Below are 19061 nucleotides of genomic sequence, written 5' to 3' on the forward strand. Positions count from 1 at the left end.
TGAAAAAGCAATTACAAACTCAAGGGTGCTGGTTCTGGGTGCTCTCAGCAGATGATAGTTAACACATGGCCTTTCTCTCTGAATTCAGTAGGCAAATAACTCCTGCTTTTAAGAGTTTAATAGTTTRTAAGTGATGATTCTCCCTTAAAAAGCAACAACGTGTTTCCAGACAGTCATCACACGATGGGGTTTAAAATGCTGCATTTTCCTCAGTAGACTTTGCTCTCCCTTTCTTCCACAAGGGTAAAACGCCCCTCACCTTCCTGGAGGGACAGGACACACCGAGCAAGACGGCACGTGAAACGCCACGTGAGGCACAAACGCGGCTCTCTTGCTCTTGGCATGGGCAGCGCTTCCCCATGAGGCATCAATTCCACTGCTAGTGCAGCAATGCTTGTTTCATTATAGTCCTGAAATGAAGCACAAGGTAGTGTTTGCACTGGGCAGAAGCGGAAGAGCTGTGGGTTTTTTTAGTGCTCATGTGTCTGAACTGTGATGTTCTTTACTGTGTGAAATCCAAAGTCATGAAATTTTCTGTGAGGAAAGGATCCATCATTTTTCACACACAAAAAAAATGCTTGTTTTCCTTAAGAATCAACGGAAGGAAATCCCAGAGAGCTTTGCACACAGATGTCTGCAGAAGGGTTATTGCTGCCAAGTTTTTTTCAGTGTGTCAAATGATCTTTGTATAATTCATAAATGATAACAAAGYAATCAGGCCACATTCATAAAAGCCCAGTGACACATAATTTAGCTGAATCTGAGGATTAGAATTAATTGTCTCTCTTTGTTCCAAGTTCTAAATCTTAGTAAATGATTCACTGCATGTCATTACAGCTTAATATTTGCATGAAATCACAGTTTAACTGGCATAATTTAACAGCAATTAAAAAGCTATTTAATCGTCATGCAAATTGGCATGAGAGGCCTTGAGTATGAAGGGTGTCTCAGATTTATTTTTTCAGTATTTGCAGGTGGACAGTTAGATTTTTTTTCAGACACCCCTAACATAATTGATAATGTTCTCCCTGCTTGCTCAAATCTGAATGTTTAATAATTCAAGTTTTCTTTTATAATTGACAATTAAGTCTGAAATCATAAATATATCACCTTTCATTCTCTAGTACAAACCAAAAAAAAAAGAGAGAAGGAGAAAAAAATATGTGTTTTGTCTACCATATTGATGCCATCTGTATATAATAGTAAAGATCTAGTATAAAATTCAAATAGACAAAGCTAGGCACAGAGGAAGCTCTTTATCACCTGTATCCAGAATGATTCCTATACTGTGGACTTACAAAGGTGATCAAGGTAGCATATAAAAACTGAGCTAGGATGACCCGTTGTCATAATATCTATAGCTTTATTAGGATTAAGCCAGTTTTAAAACATTGGCTCCAATCCTATGAGCAATTACACACACGCTTAGTTTTAAGTGCATGAGTATTACCAATTATTTCAAGGGGATTACTGATTTGCTTGAAGTTATGCACATATGTAAATGTGATTAAATCTCATCCTCCATATTGCTAAAATTTCTCATTGGTTTTAGCAGTGGGAATTTGTTAAGACTAGTCATTATTTAATTCTCACAGCATGTTTTTAAGGGAAACATAATTATTCCTTTCATCTGCACATAAATATTGAGAACTGAAGTTTTAGTGTTAGTATTAGCCTATTGCCATCTAAGGAGGCTAAGGGGTTTCAGAGTAGATAGAAGTCAAAATTCTCCATAATTTTAAGGGGAATTGAGGAAACTGTGTTACTGCCATGGTTGTACATTAATGAACTGAGACACTCGAGAGTGCTTGGTGTTTCTGGACCACATCAACATCCTCAAGGCTTTACCAAGCATCTGTGTTCCACTGGAAAACTATGTATTATATAATTAGTCTTTGTTAACAAATGACATTTATAAATACTTCCAGGTTAAAGAATTTCAAATGTGTCAACATTTTTACAATATCTGGGTCAAAGGCCAGGAAAGGAATATCCAAAATATTCTATGTATCTGTAAAACCTGCAAAATATACCAATAAATATCTTCTGCCAGGATCCAGAAATATTGATTGCTAGGGCAAATGAGCCATGATACTTTTCATCTAAATGATTCCTTGATACTTTAACTACAGCATCATTCTAATAAAACAATAGTCTCAGTTGTTTAAAGTTGCAAGTAAATATCTGAAAGAAAGAAATAATTTGGATGTTCTACGTCTTACAGGAAAGCTTAACGTTTACTTAGTTCACATAACAAACATGACTCCATACACAATTTTGTTGCTTTGCAAGCTTTCTGGCTTTTTACGCCCACATTTATAAGTGGCCATATAAGTCATCACCTAAGATCACTTTTAAATTACTATTTTTTGGTTAAAATGACTTAATTTGCCCCTTAATTACAATTTGCATTAGTTCTTGCTGCTATATGAAGTGATAGTTCTTTAGGCCTTTGCCACAGTATAATTTCTCAGTGAGATAAAACATATGTGAATGTTTTCTGTTAAGGTATATTCTGCTTCAGTATTCAGAATTCAGTATTCAGTATTCAGAGTCTTTAAAATATAAGAACACAACTAAACAGAATTATTATTTCAGTTGTGGATATGCATTTCAAAGCTATTTAYGAGCATGATTTTCTAAGGGTTGTTTTGTGTGTTCTGTCCAATAGATAAAAGTTTAGAAGTCAGAGCACCAGAGCTGTAGTTGTTGCTTATCTTAAGAGAAAAAAAAAAATGGAATTGAATGAATTGTAAAAGATGATTATAACACTTCCTTCATTTGCTGAGATRGGAGATCCTGATTTATCTGTCAAGCGTTAGGACAAGCTGTGTTACAGTCATCATGCAGGTCTCCTTGCTGAAGCAAAGGTCTGATTTATCTGACAGGCTATAGACACAAGGACTAGGCCTCATGCTACRAATTGTTGAACTGGAATTTGCAAAGGTGTTATCGGGAGTTTTATGTTTGGTTCTTTTCTGATCACAGTTTTTATTAAGGACAGCATGATATTTGACTTATCTGACTCTCAGAATGGACTCGATGTGCCAGTCAATCTCTTCAATGAAATATATTCTATTAAGAATTATCTGAGGCGATTTGCAAATGGTTCAGATAGTCTTTCAATATGCCTTGGAATCCCAAAGGCAATAAAATGTTCCCTTAGAGTCTCACTCAAAGTTTAAACAGTATCTCAATCAAAACTTCAGAGTTAAAACTTGCTTGCAGGCTCTATAAATCATGGAAACCTGCAAGGCGAGATTAAACTTTTCAAAGCTCTGATAACCCTTCACTAAACAATCCAAGTGCACTGTGGTTTTTATGCTGAGCACTGGGAATATAACGCTCAGTCAACTCTATAGAGTAAAAATCAGCGATTACTAGTCAAAGTTTACTGTTGACATCCTATATACTTGAAACTTGTAGCGTAGGGCCTGGCATTTTGCCAGATCCCCAAGATTTCTGTGAGTGTTTTTTTGTTGTGTCTTCAAATTATGCTTGAAAGCCTTGTGTCTGTAAGTGCTTGGCTAAATAAAGTGAGTTTAAGAAGCAGTGTAGGACGGGAACTGGAGACAGATTATACATGCTTCCTTTAGTAGTTCTTGCCTTTCCTTTATCCCTTAATTCTCACTGGAAAGTCATTAAAGTTCTTCCACAGACTATGGAAACTTGGATGATTTACACGTGAACCTATGCAGCCAGTCAGTTTAATGGCTTAGGACTTGCTGGACATACCTTGACTAATGTGGGTCCATAAGAAGTGTGGACATCCAGAAGCATGCACAGAGATTTGTCACCTATTTCCTTCATGGGAGCCTTTTTCTCCTGTTTGCTGCTACTACCTTTGTATTCCTCCCTATGCCTATGGTCTTCAAGAATTGCTTTTCTTCTGTTTTGCCCCCACCCTCCTGCATCTGTAGCTTGCAAGGATGATGACTTCACTCTTAGGCTAATGCTCTTGTGAGTGTCCCTGTGGGAAGGCAAAACTGGTAAACTGTCTCTTGTGCCTAATGCTCTTAGCCCGTTGCCAGCTCTCTTACTGAAGAGCCGCAAAGAAATCCCAGGGCAGCACAGCAGAGAAAGATTGCAGAATAAATCCATCAATTTTCTTTTTTTTGTATTTATTCTAAAGCTGTTATCTATTTACTGGCTAAATCAGCTTAATCATAGAATCATTAAGGTTGGAAGGGAGCTCTAGAGATCATCTAGTCCAACCCCCCTGCTCCAGCAGGGACACCCAGAGCRCGGGGCACAGGGCGGCATCCAGGTGGGTTTGGAAGATCTCCAGAGAAGGAGACTCCACAGCCTCTCTGGGCAGCCTGTGCCAGGGCTCTTAATTCTTACAAAACATTAAAAATTACAAATATCAGCAAAGCCTCCTTCACTAGACGTAAAACAAGGAAATAAACTTTGTGATTAAAAGTATTCCCAGTTTCACACAAATTAGTGGGTATTTAATGCATTCTTGGGGGTTATGATATCTAGCCCAGTACCCCACAAGTTAATGGGTATTTAATATAATTTTGGGRTGTTATGATGTCTAGCTTTGACTTTCCCAAATATTTTTTTTATGTTGTCTTAAATTATTTCAGAGTTCTTTCTACTTTATTTATATTTTTTGGCTCTGTATGATTTCTGCTCTTTATTCTTTCTGCATATTTTTCATGGATTTAGGTAATTTAGGTAATTCTCTTTGAATTTGTTACTGAACCATGACTCTTAGCTTCTGTCTGCAAATAATTGCCTTATGTTTGTGGTCCACAGCTTAAGAGACTTTCCCCTCCTTTTCCACAGGGCCACCCTCTGCTCCGAGAAATGTAATCTTTAACATTAACGAAACAGCTCTCATGTTGGAATGGAGCCCCCCGAGTGACACCGGAGGAAGGAAAGATCTCACGTACAGCGTCATCTGCAAAAAGTGYGGGTCGGACACCAGCCAGTGCGAGATTTGTGGAGGAGGGATCCGCTTCATCCCGCGCCACACCGGTCTGATCAACTCCTCCGTGACGGTGCTGGACTTCGTGTCGCATGTGAACTACACCTTTGAAATAGAGGCCATGAAYGGCGTCTCCGAGCTGAGTTTCTCACCCAAGCAGTTCACGGCTATCACAGTTACCACCGACCAAGATGGTAAGTTCTGTTACTGCCCTCTCAGCTGTCTGTGTAGCAGGAATGTCATTTATTTGTTGCAAGTCTGGGTCAGCTGATGTTGCGGCTTAGTGTGTTGTGCAGGATGCTGCAGTGCTTCTGGTGAGGACTTCAGCTTCTGCTGACAGTCGCATGACCAACCCGCGCTAAGCAGGGCACAACAACACATCTTTGCTTGACCTCCAGTGTATGCTCTGACTGCCTGCATCAGTGGTTCCAGTGGTTCATGAGAATTGGGGTCTACGTCCTGTCATTTTCCACGTCTTTCCATTTGATTTCGTTTTTGAAAGACAAAAACACTCCTCCATCTATTCATCAGTTTCACAACTGAAAGGCAAGATGAAAGTGGACCCATTTTCTTTAGTATTCTTGTTCTATAGCCATACATACAGCATGTTCTACTATATTTCAACATCTGTATGTGCCACTTCCTTAAGTGAGGTATCCTCATAATTTTTTTTTTTTTTTTTTTTTTTTTTTTTTTTAATCTGGTTTTGAGCATTTCTTTGGACCTTTTCCCCACCCCCCTTATTTCAAATTCATGTTCAGGGCAGTCCTTTATGAGAAGTATGAGAAAAGAGAACAGCTCCGTTGCTTATTTCTGCAACTCTCTTCTCCCCCATCTACAAATATTTACTATGCCAGCAAATAGCAAAGCAATCTATAGCAGTGTTATCTTCTGGCTTGTGTTACTGTAGATCACAAGGTTATTTCAAAATTATCCCTTGCTGACATTTGTTCCAGAAATGTTTTCACCTACTGTGCAGTGACATTGCAAGTGTAGCTGGACTGTTTGATGTAGCGCAGGAACTAAAATYGCAAAACTGGAGTTTTGAGTAGCAGAGCTGTACTTAGAAAAAGTATTTATGTATTTACTAAAAGTGCTAATGTTAAGGATCCCGTTATGTTCCAACTGTAGGAAGGCCCTAGGTTCTGTCAGTGATCAGCACAGCGAAAATCTGCTTACCTGTGTATCTGGGGCGAGTAGGTTTGTTGATGAGTAAGTAATGACTTGTTTGCCTTTGGGCATGTGAAAATTAGCAGCTTGCTGTGATGATGATGATAATGGCAATACTAATAATATTCATGAAAGTGCATCAGGAAGAGCACCAAAACTACTCATTCACCCTTCCTGTGATGGTAGCAATAGAAGCGCTAATTGTATAATGTGCCTCATTATACGTGCCTCGCACTGAGAATTGTTTTAAGCTCTTGTAGACTATATATCATATTATGAACTTGCAGCTCTCACTTCCCTCCTCATTAGAGAAAAAATGGTGCCAGAAGCTACCCCTGGGTATACTTATTTTTAGGCATTTTGATACATGGTGCTAAATGCAAGTCACCAGCCATGCACAGGTGGAGGTCACCAGAGAGATGGTTTATTTTTAAACTGGCTAACAGCTGTCTGAACACAGCTTGTAAAGTGTAGTTAAGTRGTAGGCTTTTAAAAAATAATATGTCTTTTGCTGTTGTCTGTTCCCTGTATAAGGATATAGATTTTCACTGCAGTTCACTCGGAAGAGGGGAAAAGACCAATCGTTTGGTAATTTGTGGCACACTGACAGTAAACTCTGGAGTGCAGGCTGCTTGTGTTCCCTATAATAATTCTTACATGACTAAAAATGCCGTGGAAGGATTTTGGAGAATTTAAGGCTAGGTTTCCAGAATATCAGTCAGTTTATTTGGATATAAAAAGACAGCTTTGCAGGAGGAGGAATTGTAATAAACGACATGGAGGCACCTATAAAATGTAGTTATAAAGTAAAACTATTTTGGTAGAAAGTGCATATAGTTGTATAAAACCATAAAAGTGGTAGCTGTATATTTAAAAGACAAAGAGAGAAAGATAAAGTCATAGGAAATATGTCTTGGAAGAAAATAATRGAATTTGGTTGATGGAAATTATTGAGGCAGCAACAAATATATTTTTGTGAACTTCTCTTAGTCATGAATTAACAGTGATAGATGCAGACAGCTAGGGAATCTGACCTGAGACCAGGAAGCCCAACAACTGAAGCTTCAGAACAGTGCAGAGACTTTATTGATGGTGGTGAACCACATGGAAGTTCCCAGATACCCCAGATAAATGGGTTAGTGAGCTTTTTGTTTTCATTGTTAGGCAACGATTAGCTAGCTGTTCATAGCTTAACTTTTACCATAGTTTAACTTTGGCCTTTATGTTGYAAATATTTCCTAGATGTACCACAAAAGCAGAAGCTGTGCCAATATGTCCTTATAAATAAATTAGTTACACAATATTTTTATCCCATATTCCTATAATCTTTTTATATGCAATCCTCTTGGGTATTATGTTTTAATACTTTTTATGCTATATACATTGCACCGAAGCGATGGACCTCTTTATAACAATGTAAACTGCTTTCTTCAATTCTTAATAATAAGAACATTGAACAATGTCTTTAGCTGCTGTAAATCAAGACCATTCTGTGAGCTACAATAATTTACAGGAGCTAAAGAGCTAGCATTTAGTTTTCTCCTAAGAATATTGGATTTACTTTCCTCTAATAGTCATTTCTTTTTGATTATTTATTTAAAATTAACAGATTCTTCTTTAAGATTCTTCTTCTGACAATGACAAGGGTCAACCTAAAAGAAAGTATTATTTTGGGAGGCTTTGCAAATTATTCATGCTGCAAAACAGTTTATAATCTGATGAGTAAAATGTTCCATGATCTGGACCAGTGCTGAAAAAAAGGCTTAAGAATAGTTGGGTAATAATATAAAACTCATTTGTTGTATTGTTGACTTCTTTAGCTATTGATTTCTTACAATTACTCAAAAATGCGCTATCCTTATGTTTTTTCCCCACAGCTTCTATAAGCAAAGAGGAGTTCTATGCACACATCATTTGCCAGTTACTCTAAGAGCAGCGAACCCGTTAGATAACAGCAGTTTCCTAAGGGAAGGTCAGACTTCAGAGACACCAAATTCTCACAAGAGACACGTTAAAAAGTGTCCCTGAGACCCCTGAGAGCCACCAAGCTGCTGGCAGGGTCTGCAGGAGCCAAGAGCAGCAGGCCTGGGCCCCACTGGGCAGCCAGTGACAAGGAATACAGGTAATTCCCACATGAGGAATACGAGTAATTCCCGCAAGAGCAGGGCACGAGCTGGGTCTCCTCTGGTCCGTGTGGCGAGCAAGGGCAGGGCAGGAAGGTGTTAAGATGCTTCGATGGTGCAGATGGGGAGAGTGAGGGAGTGAAGTAGATGCTGCTTTTGTATGGCTTTGTTTCAAAATGTTTGGAGGCATCCAAGTAATCCATACTTTACATTTAGATAAATGGACAGATAAACAGGGCAAGATTTGGTTCGGAAAAGCACTTAAGCAAAGTTTCTCCCCGCTCAAGGAAGCACATTGGGACGCATTAAGTGCTTTCCCAAATCACTGCCAAAGTAATTTGTGAGGAGCTGAAAGGTAAAGTATGTTTTCAAAAAAGGATCATCAAAAATGTTTAATAATACTGTTACTGAGAAAAGTGCCTCAGTGCCTTTTCTTTGTCAGACAAGAAGGTTTTATGCAGCAATAAATATTCTAGGTATGAAGTAATTGTACTCAATTGACTTAAAAATATTATATAAAGAGGCAGAAAATAATAACGCTGAATTGTAATTTATGTTTCTCTTAAGACTAATGGAAAAGGAGACACTTCACTGTCTAACCTTCTTACCATGCCTTAGAGTCTACAATGCCTGAAGGAAATCAGAAGTACTCGAGGTTTTCTGCATGCATAATTTAAATAATAAATAATGAATAATTGAGCAAAACAAAGCTTAAAACAATAGTTCCTATTTCCAAGTGGTAATTCACACATGCATTCCCTCTGTGGGCATTCCTACATTCCATTGCCTGAGTTCAGGGGGGTTATTTTTGAGCTTTGCACTGTGGGGAGGGCAAGCACAGCCATGGGAGACAGCCTGAGAGAGGGTCACATCGTGACCAGCTCCATTTCACGTCACCATTTCAGTTGCTTGCCTGAGAAATGGGGCTCTGTAGCCAGTTTCCCTCCCGGGAAACTCAAGTGTCCGGATGCTGCCCTGCATCCCCTTGACTCACTCTCCGGCTGGGAGCCCCACGGCGGTGACCTCTGCAGAAGTCGGAGCCCAGCCCTGGGGTTCATCTGTCCGTGCATGGGTTCCTCATCCATGTCTTTCCCTCCTCGGTGGAAAGTTGACAGTAGAGAAATAATCCCTCTGCCTGCACATCCCAGCATCTCCTGTTATCCAAGTTAATTCCTGGAGATCATAAGTGAGGCTGTGTCCTCAAAGCCTCCTACGGTGGGCAGGATTTGAGGCGCAGGAGACGTCGTTCTGCCTATGAGCCTTGTCACTGTGTTAAGGACCTGTCTGGTTCTGCTGTGCCTGCCAGGGGAGGCAGCCTCTGACCAGCTGTGGGCTCTGCCTATAAGAATCCTGAATCTGCATTTTTTTTCTTTAATATGTTTTATTTTAACTGAGCMATATGCAGATGTTTCTTAAGTGGTAAGATGTCCCTTCATCTGATGGTAAAATCATGCCGGGGTCTGCAAGGGATGGCCTCTCATCTAACTCCTCATTCCAAATGAGTTATGGCAAATTAATTTCTCCTAGTTCACACATATTTGTWGCCCAATGTGGACTGAGGAATACATGGAAAAATTTCAGCTTCACCTGCAGGAGTAAACGTGTTTCATTGTGTAGTGTGAGAGCAATGCTACGGTGTAAGGTGTCACAGCAGTGCAACGGGGTAAGGTGTTGAGCAGCTCAGCCCACTCAGGGACAGGAAAGGGTTTCAGGGCCCATGACTCCTGCTCCGGGACACTCCAGGACAGTTTTATCATCAGGATTAATCCCTCTGGCTGATGACAGTGTACTGTCAGGGTGTCTTCCCTGTTTAAGGCATCCTAGATTGCTCTCTGCAGTAGCATTCCACTTCCTTTCCTATTAAAAAGTCAAGTTTCCCTTTTTTTCCCCAATTTTCGATAGGCAGAGCTCAAGCCACATTAATAACTTGAAAATTCCATGGTATTTCTTATTTGGCAACAAAGGATAAATTCTTCGCATGTGCTGACCTGATATCTACAGCTGTATCGAGACTTTGACCATGTCTGGTACAGCCTTGGGAGCAGAGTGGAACGGTGCTGCTAGTGCTCTTCATGGGACAAACCTTGAGAGAAATATTAGTGTGTGGCTGGAGACACTGAATATGGAATTGCCCATGCCAATTATAATGTGAAGACAGTAAGAGTACCAGCAAAAGAAAAAACTATTGGAGAAAAGTAGTCTCTATTTACCTYTGTTCTGGCACTTTTTATCTAACTTTCAGGATGCTGCTGAACAATGCTCAATTTTTCAAATTCCACATTTAATTTCAAAAGGTTTTCAGCACTCTACAATGGATATTTCAGGCTCCTCTGTAAAGCTCCAAAGATATATTTCTCAGTGTGTGCATATGAATTATAAATTTGTGATTAGAAATGAATTTATGATTAGAAATGAAACCACCAAATGACAATATTAAATCTTGATTCACCTCCTGTTCTGTTGGAGGTTTTTCAGATCTGCCTTCCCACGTGAGAAATTTTGACGTGAGGTCAGTGTGTAGCACAGTTACTGCCTCCAGATTTTCATCAGTACATTTAGACTACTTTTGGTTGATGTTTGATTTCACATATGTCTAATTACTACACAGGCATAACAGGTGAAAAAGCACTTTTTAAACGATCTTGATTTATATCCTGATTTATATTTATATATCAAATAGTTACAAATTTTCCATAACAAATATGTTCTTTTTTTTTTCTGCTGGCAGAAATTGATGTTCAGCCATTTCTTTAATGGAGCAAAAGTCAACTTGTTTCCATTTATTTTCATGTCTTGTTCAACACTTGAGCTAGTCAGAGTTTTCATAGATTTAAGATATGCTGCCTAAAGTTTACAGAACACGAGAAGAGCAAAACAGAATTCTAGTTTTGAGGAGGAGGAGGAGAAGAAGATTTATCAATACGCAGAAGTGTCTTTCCTATAATAAACTAACCAGTGTCACCTTTCAGCTTTGGCTTCTTTCACTGTAGGATGTAATTGTTTATAACCGTRGGCTATTTCTCTACAATGTGCATTTTTCAGCAATTTTCAGTTTGAAGCTATAGTAAGTAAAATACCAAGTCCATAATCTGCAACCATCCATATATTTACTAATGACAGCTTATTTCAATCTACAGAAGGGACATTTGTGGAAAAAAATATAATAAGGTCATTACACATAAACTGGTAGGCGTACAGTGCCGGGAAAAGAAATATGCCTTTATTTTCTATTCTTTCTATTAAAGTCAGCAGCTGTGAAGGGTTCTCGACACTTCCAGTGATTAAGCCCTGAAAATAATGTATTTGTTCATCAACTTCGGTGATTTTAAACAAAAATACCAAATAAGCTTACTGACAGCATATGCACAACTCTCAGCTAAGACCCATATGAGGTTATGCCAGCACATTTCAATTAGAGCCTTTTGCAGTGCATGATGCATACTTGGAAAGAACCTGATTGAGTTATTCTAGTCAGGGTCGAGTATCCTGGTTTTCAGACATCAGTGGTGACTCACGTGATTAGGAACCTCTGCCACAAATGTTAATTGACTGACTTGAGAAATTCTTCAAAATTGCAGTAGCAACCTTCTGTTTTCAAAATCTACCTAAACATTTCTGAAAGTTATTTCGTTAAAACAACAAAAGACMAAACCCCCACACGTAACACGTTTGGTGCGGCCAGTGTAACACAAGTGAGATGAAGCCTCTTGCCTTCTTGGCAAGTGATTTTGGTCGGGGCTGGTAGTGGAAGACATTCATCACGGCTAGTCAATCTGAGACAAATTGTGTTTGTAGATGTCATGACTTTCGCACAAACCTTTAGGGAGCGTGCTCAAAATGAAGGACATGGTAAATTACAAACCAATTCTGCTGATGTTTGCTATGGGGTCTTTAAAGCAATTATGTCGGTAGCAGGTTGCTTCGATTCATTTGCTTCTTAAAATGTAGTTTCTTCATTACACTCAACAACCCTTCTCCTTCCACTTCTGTGACTTTTCTGTATGCATTTGCCTTAGGCTCACAGTTTGGAGACAGTTTTCATTTATATACGATAATGGCATTAAGTTGTGCATACTGGAATAAGGTTGAGAGCAGACTCAAAATTACATAGTTGCTAAAGCTTCACAAGTCTATTTGTTTTACAGTTCTGCTAGCTTCCAGACAATATTTCTAATAACTTATTCTTACCTTTTTCTGCCCAGACTAATAATGAGAGACATCTGTTTGCTAGCTTCATATCCACGTTACATATTTAAATGTTTTCATACAGTCATAAAACTTATACTGGTTCTTCATTGAAATAATAACAAAGATTGCTTCTCTGAAGAGACTAATATTAGTCAGGGTATGCACACTGAATGTTTAATTTGGAGTTATCTGCTGCCTTTCACAAGCCCTGTCTTAAGGAAGACTTCATATTCTGGGCTGAACTTCACTGAAGGAGGGAGGGTGATGGGCAGTGTGAAGGGTGGCTGGTGGATTTGGGAGCAAAAGAAGGGAAAAGATGCTCTTAATCCTGCAAAGTGTTATTTCCTTCTAGTATGCAGTTTTTGGTTTCCACTGAGAAGTAATTTTTGTATCTTAAGTACCTCTACAGTGCTGCAGTTTTCTTTATGTCTGGTTGCCCTTGAAATGTTCATTTAAGGAAGGGTAGAAATATTGTCAAGTATTCAAGACAATGCTCCAGATTCTAAAGCAGACTTAAATTATATGACTTTAAACCATTTTCTTGCTTGGTTGGCCTTCTTGAGTGAGTGCCACTGGTTTGGTGCAGGTCTGGCTATTCAGAGGAATGTGTCTCTGTTGTTTGCMTTTACTAATTTTTATGGCAGTCAGCAAAGTGTGTCAAATAGAAGTGCTTGACTTTATTGTCTATATGTAGAATTGTTAGAGTAGACAAAAAGAGAAGTGGTCCACAATATCATTCCCAAGCAGAACATAAGGAAGAATAAAGTAGTTTCTTACAGAAATAGCCCATATTTTCAGCAAGTAAGGCTGGTTTGTTTTCTATGTTTCCTTTACCTCCCGTTTTGAAATATGGATGCCATTTTGCACAGTAGATCATATGCAGTATTTGAAAACTTATTTTTTAAATGAAATATTTACAAGAAATTTCAAAATGAGACCTAATAATCCAAAGTTGTTTCATGGGAAGAGAGTTACAGATGAAACAGCAGTCTTGCCCAGATGGTTTTCATGATCATTCCTGTTGTCTCCTCTAGTCTTGCTTAGTCTTTCTGCTTTCCTCCACAGTGCTCAGATAATTGGGCACCATTTTTTTCTGCTGAAATTAATGGCAAAACCCTAAAGCATTAATTAATTCCGGTCTCCAGTGCATCAATCTGTATTTGCTAGAATTTTCTTTGTGCTCATTCTATCTGAATGAAGTGATATTTTTAAGCATTTTAAATAATACTTGCAGCAACTTCTGATGTAGTGTGCCTCATCTATAATTATGCTGAAGAGTTTAGAGATTAATGTGCATTTTTTAAGTGACTCATAAATTCTAACTTGTTATGCATTGCAAACAGCTGATGTACGATCCTGTAAGCTACTGACAAGTTGTTTAGCCAGTTTCCAATACTGTTTTTTACAGTTTGGAAATAATTGATTGTTTTATTTTATTAACTCAAATCTATCTGGAAAACAGATTGTCTGATTCAGATGATCAATTCATATATACATAAGATTAAACTCTAGGCTCCATTTTTCAAAATTAGATAGTTCGCTTAAAATTATCTACCTTTTCTTTTTTTTTTTTTTAGCCTGTAATTGAAGATCAATGAGGGCTAAAAGAAAATTTCTTCAGGGTAGGTAATAGGGTAATGGGGTTCAGGAAATTCAATCTATAGTTCAAGGATGATGAGCTACAACCTATCAACAGTTGAAAATATATGAGATTCCCTTCCTCCACCTACTGATAGGTTTTTATGTCAAAGTGGAAAAGGCGTTTACTAATTAGACATGAGGTGAATTCCTCCTATGTCATGGTCATATATTCTTAGATAAGATTTATTCTAATAAAGGGAAAAAATATTTTAACAGATACTTAGCATCCCCATATGGCAACTTACAAAAAGTATTGATTTCAGTTTATAAATAATGCAACTCTAGCTAGTACATGAAATCTTTGGAAAGAGGAAATAGAGAAAAATCACAGTATTTTTCCTATGTAGTGATATCATTTATCTTAAAAATCCTTGCTTGCATTTAGAAGTGAGTTTTGTATGGTTCAGAAAGCAAGTTGACAGCCTGGAAACTTCTGTTTTATCAGCGAACATGTGTGACTTCGGACTGTTTTAATGTAGTGTCATGTGGCCTTTGTTTCRCTGCTGGGAGAGTGTCTTGAAGGGCTGGGCATAGTTTTGTCTGCATTTCTCTCCCCAGCATTTCCTGAAACAATCAAAGTTAGTGGTACCAGTTTCAAGGGTAACTTTGCTTATTTACAACATATTGTTTCACAGAAAACGTAACTGATAAACAAAGGTCTCAGCCAAACAAAGGGATGTTTGCCAGATCTTTGAAGCTCTTGATTTCACTGTGAACAGTTTCTCCTTGTACAACCTTTTGGCTGATGTCAAAAGAGCTCAGTTGTGTCTCAAAATCTCCACACATTGGCCAGTAGAGCCACAGCACAGCAGACACCTGCATCAAGCACACTGTTCCTGCTTCAACATGKTTTTGTAATTTTACATCATATTCCAAATGTAGCTATCAGCACAACTGTGTGCAGGTTCAGGGTCAGAGTGCCAGACATCTTTATCTGTTTTCCAAATTATCTAATATCATCTTTACTTCTTTATTTTCGTCTTGGGATTTTTTCTGTTAGGCACATCAATGTGTGACGTGATTACTTTGCAGTCATGGATAGCCAAGGATGGCAATACCACATGGTCAACATCTCGTAAGCCAGGTTACAGTGGAAAAAAAAAAGTTCAGCTCTTGTTTTTCCATATTCCACTGTGTATACTGCTGCATTTTTTATAAAATTGCTAAGCAACCTTTGCATTCCGTYAAGTATAATAATCCTAATATAGCTCTCTTAAACAGCAGTGTGAATGCAATATTCTTAGTATTTCCATTTTTTGCTTTTTAAGGTGATAGCTTAAGGTGAAAATGTGTTTTGCCCACGCAGTTTTCAGCAGAATGAGAARGTAAAATTTTCAAACATCATGTGAACAAGCAGAATATATGGCAGTTCTTATGAGCAAGTCAGTATTGATTAATCCACATTTATGAAAGATTAAAATTAATCTGGACTCTTTTCTACAACTAAATGTAATTTAAAGGATGAAAATTCATACTATTTTTACTATATATAGATAATTTTCTAAATGTATACTATAAAAAAGTCTCATACAATAGATGTGTTAATAGTGAAAAAAATGCCACTCATTAATGCTAAATGCTTGTTAATATGTTGAAGGCTTTCTGTTTGATAATAAAGGTTTATCATTTTACTTTGTAGGAAAAAAAATGTAGTATTTCTGACATATTTTCATCATTAGCAGGTGGACACATAGGCTACATTTCCGTGCAACGCTAGAATTGCGTTTTCATTAGAACTATTCAGTATTTGGAAAAAAAAAGTTGGTAGATGGGACGCACACTGTCATTACTGCGATCATTACTGTGTATCTAAGTTGYCTCCTCACCTTTCTGATTATCTGCCGTGACAGTTAAACATTTTAAGGCCTAGGTATGTGTGTGTGTGTCGCCTGCTCCCTCACTGTGACCCAAGCAGGAGCAAGGCCGACATCGGAGGGCTCTTGCTACGCGCTGGAGAATCGAGGCCTGTCTGYGCAGAGGTGGGACGCCTGTTAGCCGCGTAGGAGGTGATAAAAAGCGGCTCCTCCCGCGCTGGGCTGCCCTGTGGGTGCCTGCTGGGAGGGGGACAARCAAGGGACGCAGCTTTGGGTGACCGCGAGTCTCATTCGGCACCACAGCGCGCTGGAAGCGCCGAGGGCTGCTCCTCACTGGCGGCCTTGGGAAGCCCTGGGCCAGCACCAAGAGGACTACGTGGAAACCGGCCCGGGGCACGAGCCAGGCTTTTCGGTCCTCCATCCGTGACACCTAAAGTGTGGCGTTTATTTCAGAAGGATGTGGGGTCACGTTTTCTGTTACGTGGCTAGAACTGTGGGCTGACTCTGTCGTAAGTGATTTAAACACAGTGTGCTGTATGACTACTTCTAACCTCTTGATATAGGTGAAACGCCTGAAATTGCCAGTGTGTTACTCCTATCCTTAATATTAGCATGGCCAGCATGTGGTGGTGTGTGTGTTGTCCCTTTGCCCCTCATGTACCCCGGCTGCCCTGTGCCACATCCTCTGCTGCAGACTTGCAACTTGTTGCAGACTTGTTGCATGTTGCAACAGGTCGCTCTGCAGGGTTTATGTGCCTTGGTGCCCATTGCAAGCTCTACACCTATGATCCCTGAAGGCTAGAGGGAATTATTCCCATTTTGGAGAGTAGGAAGTGTATATATATATTAAAACCATGTAAACCATAGCTATGCATGGGGTGAGGATGATTCCCCCAGGATGCGGACAGAAAACCTGCTTCCCAGGGTGGGAGGAGGGCAGCATCCTAAGCTGCTGTTGGCTTCCTTGGCAGTTTTGCATATGCCGCATTTGTAAAGGACAAACTGAGGACACCACATCAAGGACAAAGGTGTTCCAACAGATCCGGGAATGGGGAATACTTAAAACAATTCCCTGATTTATTTTGAAATTTTATCATTGCCCTTTCTTTTGGGATTTTATTTATATATTTATTTATTTATGGTCAAAACTGCAATTAGTACTGCTTTGCTGCCCGTTTTCCTGAAGTACATTTGCTGAACAGGAAACTTAGCTACCAAGATCACCATGCTACTCTTGTCTACTGTCTGGAAAATTGGGAAGGTACAAAGCAAAGAGCTGAAAAAACCTCTTCCCAAAATGCCCAAATGCAGTCTTTTTTTCAAAAAAAAAAATATTTTAAAATGATTTCCTAGCTGCTGCCAATGTGTGATTGTAAGCTGTTCCATATTCTATAGGATATAGATATAGAATAGTATGGAATAATAAATGAAATGCTTTGCATCTCTCTGTATGTATAATTTTCCTTCACATATATGTATATAAGATATACACACATGGACACATATATGCATATGCAGTCTTTCTTTTATGTAATAAATTATTTTAGTAAATATATTGGTAAAAAGTATAGAGACATATCTACCTATCTTTATTTTTAAGGAATTATAAAACAATTTAAATTGGCTGCTGATGTTGCTATATTCCAGCAACAGATTATTAATCTCCAAAGAAGTCCAGTAACATAACTGAAATGGATATTCACAGTAAGCAGTACAGTGAAGTATGTTCTTCTAATTCATCTTAACACGACTTAACATGACTAATTCATCTTAACACTTTTACTGGTAACTTCTATTAATGAGGTAATATGTGGGATCAGTAGACCAAAAAGAGAAGGTCAGACATTAGCAAGAATAAAGAAGAATAAAAATAAAAATGCTGGGACTATCATTTGTGTGTTATAGTATAAGGTTATTTAAGCTGATGTGCTCAACTTTAAGTTTCTTACCTTGCAGTATTTCCTGAGAATATAACATCAATAGTCTACTTCTGCCCACCCAGTAATGCGTTATTGCTGCAATAAAAAGTTATTCTGAAAGCATTTAGGTAGAAAAAGAACTGTTTGAAACATTAAATTCTGTCAGGCACCTGGGATTTAACTGGAATACACTCAGTTATAAAACAGTCTTTTATTGATCGTAGTGGCTGAATTTTTAACTGTAGTTTATTCATCCTTTGATTTTGAAATCCATAAGTGCCAGTCAGAGCTTTAAGAGCACAAATCATTGGCATGGGGGGTTTAAATTAAAAGTGATAAATTGAGACTGCTAGTGACCAGTACCTGAGCCAAGCACAAGCACTACATGACTGCAGCTCTAAACACTGCTGCACGCTTGCTTTCAAATTAACTGTGACAAATTAGGCACAAAGCTAATTGCTAGCTTRGAATAACTATGGTGATGCTGATTGGAAAAGGCATCATAAACCTATTTTTTTTTATTTTGCAGCAGTCCCAATTGGCATATCAAAAAAATCAGAATCACTAATAAAAATGTCTGATTCGGAATGTGGCCCCTTGCTGTATGTGAGTCGGCAGCAGGATCTGTGGGTTTGGGAAGGTGACTTTGCGAACACGCTTGCAAGCTTCAGCATGTCGGAGCAAATTGAAAGATTCATGAGAGGTTCTTGTACCCACGTTGTGGATTACTGGGGGAGTTACATATATCTCTATCATTACTGACTAGATATTAGAGTTACTGTCAGCTCTTCTGGAGGCAGCAAGTGCCAGGGTGAACAATTACTCTTTAAGAGTATGTGACCTTAAAGACCAAGAAGAGTTGTAAATCATATGTCCCCTTAACTAGTCTCTCATCTATTTTACTTTATATGTCCACTATGCATAGATATATAAGTGGACACACCAATACTCACAAAATTATTGGATCACAGTTTTCMTTTCCCAAAGTCTTACTTCTGGATTTAACGCTGCGTTCAGTATTAATGGGACTACTTCACAGCTAACCGAGCTTTTGTCTTTCTAGCAACATGTTAGTTACTCATTACTAGTACCATGGCCCCTTGGTCATGTATAGATTGATGAAATAGTTACCCATTTGTGTGAAGTGAAGTATTTCAATAGAAACATAAAAGATGAAGCCAAAGTGAACTAAAACCTTCAACTATTAAAGCAAAGGCGTAAGTGCTTGAAGTAGAATATAGTCATTTCTCAAGCTYTTATATTGCAGCCA

General features: G+C 38.6%; 1 protein-coding gene across 5 annotated transcripts in view; it reads left to right on the plus strand.

Moving 5' to 3' along the window:
* The window catches only part of EPHA6 (EPH receptor A6), a 418698-nt gene that overhangs the window by 169099 nt on the left and 230538 nt on the right, over positions 1-19061 (plus strand). For all 5 annotated transcript variants that reach the window (XM_026038558.1, XM_026038559.1, XM_026038560.1 and 2 more), the window contains one exon: positions 4795-5130. In XM_026038558.1, coding sequence (XP_025894343.1) covers positions 4795-5130 — 336 coding nt within the window. The remainder of the gene's footprint in view (positions 1-4794; positions 5131-19061) is intronic.

The sequence above is a fragment of the Nothoprocta perdicaria genome, unplaced genomic scaffold (assembly GCF_003342845.1).
Source record: "Nothoprocta perdicaria isolate Ctin4 unplaced genomic scaffold, notPer1 scaffold_212, whole genome shotgun sequence".
NCBI lineage: Eukaryota > Metazoa > Chordata > Aves > Tinamiformes > Tinamidae > Nothoprocta > Nothoprocta perdicaria.